The sequence below is a fragment of the Eublepharis macularius genome, chromosome 2 (genome assembly GCF_028583425.1).
Source record: "Eublepharis macularius isolate TG4126 chromosome 2, MPM_Emac_v1.0, whole genome shotgun sequence".
Lineage (NCBI taxonomy): Eukaryota > Metazoa > Chordata > Lepidosauria > Squamata > Eublepharidae > Eublepharis > Eublepharis macularius.
The window spans coordinates 151,201,788-151,211,639 of NC_072791.1; the positions used below are offsets into that span (position 1 = coordinate 151,201,788).

General features: G+C 42.5%; 1 protein-coding gene across 4 annotated transcripts in view; it reads left to right on the forward strand.

The window, feature by feature from the left end:
* KDM2A (lysine demethylase 2A) overlaps positions 1-8,986 on the forward strand; it is a 63,732-nt gene extending 54,746 nt beyond the window's left edge. For all 4 annotated transcript variants that reach the window (XM_054970571.1, XM_054970573.1, XM_054970572.1 and 1 more), the window contains 5 exons: positions 110-822; positions 3,357-3,520; positions 3,963-4,121; positions 4,294-4,509; positions 5,439-8,986. In XM_054970571.1, coding sequence (XP_054826546.1) covers positions 110-822; positions 3,357-3,520; positions 3,963-4,121; positions 4,294-4,509; positions 5,439-5,620 — 1,434 coding nt within the window. In that variant the 3' untranslated portion in view covers positions 5,621-8,986. The remainder of the gene's footprint in view (positions 1-109; positions 823-3,356; positions 3,521-3,962; positions 4,122-4,293; positions 4,510-5,438) is intronic.
* Positions 8,987-9,852: the final 866 nt, after the last annotated feature.

Below are 9,852 nucleotides of genomic sequence, written 5' to 3' on the forward strand. Positions count from 1 at the left end.
GTTTCAACCTATACATGCTCATTTGACTTCCTAACCCATACTGCCATATCTCTCTGAAGCCTAAAACCCTCACATGTGTTTCAGTAACTTGCTGCTGCTTGTTTTGCAGAAGCGGAAAATGGATGATGGTGATGATGACACAGTCCAAGCCAAAGTCCTGCGCCCCCTGCGAAGCTGTGAGGAGCCTCTGACTCCACCACCACACTCACCCACCCCAATGCTGCAGTTAATCCATGACCCTGCATCACCTCGTGGTATGGTGACACGATCCTCTCCAGGAGCAGGGCCTAGTGATCTTCATGGTGCCAGCCGGGATGAGCGGTTCAAGCGACGTCAACTACTTCGATTGCAAGGCACAGAGCGCACAGTGGTGCGGGAAAAGGAAAACAACCCTAGTGGCAAGAAAGAGCTTTCAGAGGTAGAAAAAGCCAAGCTCCATGGCTCCTTTCTTACAGTCACGTTACAGAGACCTACCAAAGACATGCATGGCACTTCCATTGTGCCCAAACTGCAGGCAATCACTGCCTCCTCCGCCAATCTGCGGCACTCACCCCGTGTTGTCATGCGCCAAAGTTCAGCCAGAACGCCCCAGCGAGGTGGAGATGAAGAGCCAGCTGAGGAAGATGATGAGGAAGAAAGTGCAGATGAAGAAGATGAGAATGCAGAGGAGGGTGGGATAGCTAGACTAAATGGTCAAGGTGGCAGGGCACTCGATGGTGAGGAGATCTGGATGCAGAAAGAGGTGTGGATGTCTGTCTTCCGCTATCTCAGTCGCAAGGAGCTCTGTGAATGTATGCGTGTATGCAAAACCTGGTATAAATGGTAAGTGGATGGCTGTTACTAACAGAGCTAAAATTAATTTCATGTAGTGTTTCTATCATTCACAGCCTCTCAGACCCAATTTAACCTGGGTCAAATTGGTCCCACCCACCTCACACACATCCCCACCCCCACATACATATTTGTAAGTAAATGAAAGAGAGGGAGATGTAGGCAGAGGGCAAAAAACCCTCTTTGAACAATGCATAATAACTTCTGGAATTAATGCCATAGGCTGTGGCAATGACTGTTAGCATAGATGACTTTGAAAGGGGGTTAAATAAATGCACTGATATCAACCTTCTGGAATATATAAATCCCCAAAGTGGTTTACAGTAGCTACAAATGGAACTTCCATCTTCAGGAGCTGCATATACCTACCAGATTTGGGAAACAAATGGGAAATGTTTATTAGCATGCAGTTCCAGTTTGGGGGTTCTGAAAGACACCTGTCTGGTCGCTGTTGGAAGCCAAATGCTGGCATAATGGATCCTAATCTGATCTAGAATGATGAAAATAGTTTCTTCATGGCTGGTCATGGTCTAACAGGATTCTGTGCTGGTCCCCTGCAAAGTTGTTTTAACCCATGACAGAAAAAAGATTATTACTTTGGTAATTAACTTTCTAGTGTTACATCAAACAGCACAGGACTGGTTTCCCGGTTCATCCTGTTGATGTGGGTTAAAGTAAAATATTCAGGTATTTGCTAGAACAAATTATGGATGAAATGCTTTTGACATTGATTCTGATGTCTATACCAAAATGTACATTATAGGTCATGACCGAAGAATTTGTAAAACAGACCTTCCCTGACTATTCTGCCAATATATTAAAAAAACACATATTGATAGAAAAGCTATTGATAAACAGATATGTTGAAGTCTTTCTAGTAAGTGTGATTATTGGTTTGTTAGCTGTACCCTTGTTTCACTAGCAAGAATTAAGTTGACATGCTGCAGTTGTAGGTGATTAGCTGAAGCTATCCCAAGGTAGCTTTCAAATGCTATTGCCAACATTACTGTGCCCTGAAATTTAACAGGTTAAGTTGAGGTTTTAAATGTCTAGTTCTTACAGTGACAGTACTCTGGATCATCATAGCTTGATGGAATAATGCTGATATCTGGTACTTGTTCAGCAATGGCCTGGCATCATCCCGATCTGTAGGGTGTATAAGGCAAATAAAGCATCTGCCTCATGACGGTTTGACATGATAGTTTTCCTAATATCTGAGGTCACAGACTATGATATAGAAAGGTGTAATTAAGATATTTCTAGCAGTTGAATATCCTTATAACTCCTGCTGGTTCATTACTCTGTATGGGCAGTATGCTTTCCCCACAAGAGGCTGGATAAAGCTTGATCCTAGAGACCAAGAATTCCAGATGTGTACAGTGGCTTGAAGTAATAATAATAACAGCAACAACAACATTCGATTTATATACTGCCCTTCAGGACAACTTAATGCCCACTTAGAGCAGTTTACAAAGTATGTCATTATTATCCCCACAACAAAACACCCTGTAAGGTGGGTGAGGCTGAGAGAGCTCCAGAGAGCCATGACTAGCCCAAGGTCTCCCAGCTGGCTTCAAGTGGAGGAGTGGGGAATCAAACCCATCTCTCTAGATTAGAGTCCCTCACTCTTAATCACTGCACCAATTTCTCCCAAAAGTAGAAATATCTTCTCCCAAAAAGTTTTGAGAAGGCAAGCAATGCATTCTTAGTAGTTAATTTCTAACCTAGTCCTTTTAAGCTTTTTCCTAAGATTTTCTTCACTTTATCCCTATAGAAGAAAAATAGTTTCAAGGATGTAGGGCCACCAGCTTATGTTTGCCTCCTACTCCTAAGAGGTTGAGCTAGCCTGCCCCCTTCTGCACCTTTGTGTGGGGAGAGATATCTCACAGTTATGCTCTGTTCTTCAGATTGCTGAGGGAACTTCTCCATCTTCCCTGATTTACATCTTTAAATTGCGGACTGTAAATACTGAACCGGTTGTAATCAGGTTGTCATCTTCCAAATTGGAACTGTTTAGGCCAGTCTTTTCACATGAGCCTGACTCTTCTGAGATTCAAATGAGTTCTTTACAACCCTTGTGATACCATAGAATGGAAGGCAACGTGTACTTTTTTCTAGCTGGATGGTGGGATATAATAGAGGGTCAGCAGAGTCAAAGTTGAATTTCAGAAATTCAAAGGATGGCATTAAAGATTACTGCAACAAACTTCATAGGTTGCTATTCCAGCTATTTTTAGATGCCTGCAAGAACTGTGGCTCTGAACTTGTTCCCATGGGCAAAAAGATATTTAAGATTTGTCTATGAAAGGTAAATACTGTGGCAGGGGTAGGTGTGATAGAGCCAAAGTAGAGATTGGGAGATTCTTTATTTTTCCACACCTCCATTTCAAGAGTTGCTCATCAAGCTGCTGCTCCACAAATTTATTCAGACTTTGTCACAGAGATTTATCAGACATTACCAAGTATATAAAAGTGGTGATGGTATGATGGTACATTGCCTGTATAACTCAGTGTGTCTCTGTTAGGTGTGGTGACAGAAGATTGTGGACGAAGATTGACTTGAGTAGGTACAAGTCCATCACACCCTTGGCTCTAGGTGGCATCATCAGGAGGCAGCCGGTCAGCCTTGACCTCAGCTGGACCAATATTTCGAGAAAACAGCTCACCTGGCTCATTGTTAGACTACCAAGTATGCAAGACCCCTATCTTTCCACCTTTTGTGTCAGTTTAAGTGTCTAAAGCTAAATCTGCAATGCTTTCGTTCACTTATATACAGGATTGTGGATTCTATAAGATTGCATTCCTAGGTCTTTTGCAGAGGTAACTAATGGATGGATTTCTGTGACCTTTTGTCAGACTGTACTGAATAGATAGGAAATGTGTTGAGACATGAATACAAAATTTATGAAAAACCAACACTCCCTTGTATTTTGCTTTCCCATCCTTGTAGCCTGAAATAAGGGCTCAAATACAATATTGTGCTTGCTTCCCAGTGGATCAGCAATGAAAACAGGGTGGGAACTGTACTGTTCAATCTGCATGAATTTACCAAAGAAAGTTGCGTGGGAAACGAACGGTTCTAAACTTTTAAAAATTCTAACATTCTCCCCCTTTCCATCTGTCACTGACAGGCCTCAAAGACCTCATCTTAGCAGGCTGCTCCTGGTCGGCAGTCTCTGCTCTTAGTACCTCCACGTGCCCACTACTCAGGACTCTCGATCTTCGGTGGGCAGTAGGAATCAAGGATCCTCAGATCCGGGACTTGCTCACACCTCCATCAGATAAACCAAGTATGTCTGCCTTCTAGATGCATCCAAATATGTGTTTTCTGAGCACGGGGAGGGCAGCAAAGTTGGCATGTGAGGAATATAGGTTGCACTCCATAGCATGTTACTTTTGTGTATTCATTACAGGGTAATGAGAATGCTCTTCTGCTCAACATCATTGCATTTGTTTGTACAGGTCAAGACAATCGCAGCAAACTCCGTAATATGATAGACTTCCGGTTGGCTGGGCTGGACATTACTGATGCCACACTCCGGCTTATCATCCGTCACATGCCTCTCCTATCACGACTTGATCTTAGTCACTGCAATCACCTTACAGACCAGTCAACAAACCTGTTAACAGCTGTGGGGTCTTCCACACGAAACTCGCTCACTGAAATCAACATGGCAGGTGTGTGCAGTTGGATGCTTTCTAGCTGCTTGTGTGACCCTTCTTCCCTGATGTAGTAAGGACTGCTGATAGTGCAAAGGCTATATGACCTCTTACTTTTCTGGGATTTCTGTCACCAGTGAAAAGAGAGGATTGCAGCTAAGGTACAGCTGAACTTTCACCACAGTCCCTAAAGATAAGTGAAAGATTTAAAACTAATAGCTAAATAACTGTTGAGAGAATCTCTGGCAGCATTGCATAACCTTTGCACATTCTCTGTATTCAGTGAAAGTTTCCTGATCCCTCATTGTCTTTTCAAATTCCAGTATACCATTACCAAGTTGTCTTTTTCAGAAGCAATTTCGCGTGGCTTCCTAATTTCTATTAGATGTGTGGTGAAAGCATTCAGAATGTTTCATCACCCCATATTCAATATGGGATGACCACAAATTAAAATCAGCCTTAAGGAAGAAAGTCTGTTTGATCTCACTTTTTCTAAATGAAGTGGCTATGAAGGATCTCTACCTTGGTTACCTGATTCATGGCTTCCTGTGTGTAGCTCATTCAAAAAGTCAGACATGCTCTGTTCCAAAACAGCCTGTCAATGCTGCCAGCTTTCCTTCCCTCATATCAGTTTGAAGGGCGCTTTATTTTAGAGTACAAGCTGAAAGGCTGAAGAGGCCTTATGAAGAATTAAATTGATTAACTGGCTATGTAACTAACTCTGGCACTGGGCTGTTACTGGTGCTGAACTTTTTCTTGGAGACTTTAATGGGTACAAGTTTGCTTGTTTAAAATCTTACTTTTGACTTCCACAAGAAGTTACAGAACCCTTCATTTATAACTGCATCTCTTTGACTGTCATCTGCAGTATTTGTAGTGCATTCTCCATGTCTTTGTGAAAGTGAAGAATGGGAAGTATGTAAATCAAAATGTCTTCCTCTCCATAGGCTGCAATAAGCTCACAGACCAGTCCCTGTTGTATCTGCGGCGCATCTCAAATGTCACCCTGATAGACCTGCGAGGCTGCAAGCAGATCACCCGCAAGGCTTGTGAGCACTTCATCTCAGACCTGTCAATCAACAGCCTCTACTGCCTGTCTGATGAAAAGCTTATCCAGAAAATCAGCTAGAGATTTACCGCAAACAGACTGAAGAGAAGGAAAGATCCCAGACAAACCCCTCTTGGAGAGCATACCCTCCCCCAATTTCCCCCATCTCCACAAGCGTGGGAAGAGGCCAGCCTGTTTGTGACTGCACTTGGGACTCATGCAGACCAGAAATCCCACCAGGCAGGTCAGCATTTGAAGAATGGCAACAAGATACTGCCGTATGGGTGCTCTCATTGAGGTACTTGCTCGGCAGCTACGTTCTCTGTTTTGTAGCAGCTTTTTCAGGGGGAAGGTCCTGCTTCCTCTCTACTCTGCACCTCTCCATAAATTCCACAAAAAAACAGATTTCACTTCCTCATCAGATTATGGGGAAATCAGACCTGGATGGTGTAGAACAGGTGCACTTTTGTTCCCTGTTCCTCTGATAATTTCATATAAGATTAAGAGTCATTAGGCTGGGAGTAACTTCTCTTGCCTTGCCACACTCTGCTAAGCTTCCTTTTCTTGCCCTTCAGCAACTGTGAAAGGGCAGCTACTGCTTTGTGCTGATTACTTAGAGGCTGTAATGCCCACAATAGCAGTGTCTTTATGTCATGAGGGGATCTCCATGTGGCCTTGGGTTAGCCTGCAGGCACCTTCCAACTTCAGGCTAGTGAGGGGATGGCTGAAATTCCATATGGAGGCAGCCATGGTCTTATCCCAGACTGTCCCTAGAGGGTGGTCAAGCAGGCATGTCCTATCTTTCCTACTTTGAAAAGGTGACAGTGTTTGCAGAGGGAAAGCTGCAGCAGAGCTTGAAGGCTTGAGAGGCATCTAGTGGGATATCTCGTACCAGCGGAAATGGTCTCTGCTTGTCCCATGTTCTACAGTCTGCTAAAACAAGAGCTCTTGGAGATGCTGACTGGAGAAGAAATGCCTACATCTTGGGGTGCTTAGCTGTTGGCTCTTGAGCTGGGAGACGGGTGAATGCCCCCATTAGCTGCCTCTCTTCCTTTGCAATGAATGGCCGGTCCAAAGAACTTCTCTCTTGGGCAGCAGAGAGCTTTTTGCACTTTAGAAAGAAAGGTAATATTTTGGATCCCTATTTTATTTCCCCCTGCCTGAGTGACTGGACACTCCTTCCAGCTGTCTGAGCTTGTCAGGGTTTGAATGCACACTTTGCACTCTGCTCTCTTCCCCATAGTGATAGCACAAATTAGACTGCCCTTCACCCCTGCCTCCCCCTCTGAGCCTCACATAGGAGAAAAGAGCTCTCCAGTGTCTGCGCAGCAAGGGAAAGGAGGAGAGCCATTTTAGAATCAGAGAAGCCCAATGCACCCTTGCTGCTTCTGAAGCAATAAGGGAGGGGGAGGAATATCCACCCTATAGCTCTCCAAATTGCTCAGCCTGATTGCATTGAACGCTATGGCACCTGAGCCTCAGGGAAGAGCACCTTCCCCTGCACTACTGGGGATGGGGTGGGGGAATGTATATTTAGATCTACCGAAACCCAGAGGTTCCCCCTCGCTTCCACATAAGGAGCAGGCTTCTTTACTGAGAGGACAGTGCTAGTGTGATAAGTTCCAGAGTGCCTCAGTACACAGGAGCTTTGCTGCAAATAGAATTTTTCTGCAAAAATGCCCACTGATCTTCTCCTAGAAGTGGAAACTTTCTGCCTTGTTGTATTGGCTCCTGTGGAAAAAATACTATAGAATCAATCTCTTGGGTTTTTTAAAATTTTGTTTTGTTTCAAAGGAGGAAGGTAAGAATAGCCATAAATAGGAGATTCAAGTGCATCTGCCCAGATAACTCCCACCTTGGAGATATCTAGGCTCTGGGTATTTTCCATTTTTTTCGTATTCCAAAAGTGGGAGCACCTTCACAACTCTCCATATGCATTGGTCAACCTGAGGAGTGCTGAACTACAGCAAGTTGGCATGTCATGAGCGCTAGTCTAGGAGGAATCTTGTCCTGCAGCAAGGGGGATGAAACAAGCAGAAGACTGGGGAGGGTAGAATTGTGGGTTTAGGTTTTGCTGTCCTACAGCCTTCTCAAATGTGGTCCTCAAATGACTGTGGCTTAAGAGACTCAGAAGCAAATTGTGAAATGTCATTGCCTAAACTGGCCACCACCTCAGAGGGCAAATGGTGACATAAAGGAAAGAGAAATTATATATGAAAATCACTTAGTGATTTTAAAAAAAATCCTGCTCCCTAAATAAAACTCCCTAAAGAAAGTCATTATTGTTTAAAAGGATTTGGTTGTTTTTTTTTGTGTTTTTTTGAAGAAATTGTAAATATATATTTTGTTGCTAACTTAGAGTCAATCTCCAATGTTGTGCTTTAAAATTAAATGTAAGCATTAAGGGTAAAAAAAAAACTCAAGTCTTGCGCTCTCTCGGTTGACATGTTTAGGGTTGGGTGATACTTGGGGCTAAAGGGAGGGGAGCTAGTTGCGTTTTTTCATTTTCTAATCATTTGCCAATAATGGTTTTAGAGAATCTTTCCTCAAACATATTATCACAGAAATGAAAGAAGCAAAGACACCAGCCTCTGAAGGGAAAGTTTGTTTCATGGGGTGGATTTTGGAATAAAAATTTCAAGAAAAATGTGTGGATCTGCATATTAATTGTTACATGAGCTTAAATCCAGGGCCAATCCAACCTGAAATAGTGTGGGGGGGACAAGACCAGTACTCAAATGTAGGATTATACTTTGAGATTGCCCACCTATGTCAGAGCCTTTGTAGATAGGATGCCATTAAACTTCTGCAGTCACACAATCTAAATTGTGTGCCAAGAAAAGCTAGATTCTGTGTAACAAGTATGGTATGCAAATTTGTATAACTTGCATAATTTTGTAGTTTTTACTGTTTTGTATTTTTCTTTTGTGTAAGAGGAGCTAAAATAGCACTTGAAGCATGGCTCCAAAATCCTGGAAACCTATTCAGAATCTCCTGTGACTTTCTCATAGCCAGGAAAATGTATTTGAAAGTATTAAGTTCTAGGGACTTGTTTCAAAAAGAGACCAGAGATTACAAACTTAATTCTATACCTAAAGCCACATCCTGCACTTCTCTAGAACTGTACCATATATGCTATTCTGCCTACATCAAAACTAAGGGAGGAACCATAGGGTGCATCTTATGGGGGGGCGGGGCATAGTTATAGGCCCTTTTTGTAAAGCTTGCTTGGTCTTGGATAAGAGTTTTTGTTGAACAATTTGGTTTGAAACCTAGTTGTGTTTATTGTCTTGAGAAGCTTCTAAGAAACTAAAAGGATGCATGCTATTCAGTTGCCACCTTCCGTGTTTGCAGGAGAGAGATCATTCTAGTCACCCAGTCTCCCTTCTGGTTTACATGTTTGAATCCATACAGATTATAAACTTGCCTTAAAACCAACAGACCTTATTTTTTGTTTTCTGACTTTTCTTTTTTGCTGAAAAGAGGAGCAAGGAGCATAGAAATAGCCTTAATAATCATGTGACACAAACTTCTGACACCTTAAAGTATCCTGGCCCTAGGCTGTTTAAGATGAAGGGTACTGCTTTAATTTTCATTACATTTTCTTGCTTGCTTCTTTTGCAGTAGTAGTTGCAGAACTTCACAAGTTGGAGCACAGCCACCAGTCAAATAAGGATCCTTCCTTTTCAGTCTATTACTGCTTTTCTCACAACATGTTACTGTTCTGGAAGCCATGGATTAGTTCGATATTAAAGCACAACCAAATCTTTCACATGTTGCCTCTTTGAATCTTAGGCCCCTGTTTGTAATGGGATAAGGCTGGATACATTAATATATACCCTTTACTACAAATCTGTTCATCTTCTGGTCATCAGGTTTATATCTTGATTTTAATGCAATCTTTTGGAGTTCGCATATCACAGAAAGCATTTTTAAATCGGTGTAATTCCTGTTTCTGGTCAAACATTATTGCTGGACCTAATTTTCAAAACATTCTGAAACCCAAAGGGTCACAATAGATGAAGTATGCTTTAAAAACTAGAAAATCTTTGTTCTTTGATACCTGCTGTTTTTTCTCCTGTGTAAATCAGTATCTCTGTGTTGACAACAAGGCTTCTGCTAGAAGCGGGCAGTAGTCTGGTAAAGACACACACAAGCTGCTGACATAAATCCAGGTTCTGAAGATCAAAGTCCAAAGTGAAGGGGAGAATAGCTAATCGGGATGGTTTATTGAAGAAGCACACAAGAAGCTTCCCAACATTCTTCCAAGATGTCCTGACATAGCTCCCGGCTGTATGAAATGCAGCGTGAAA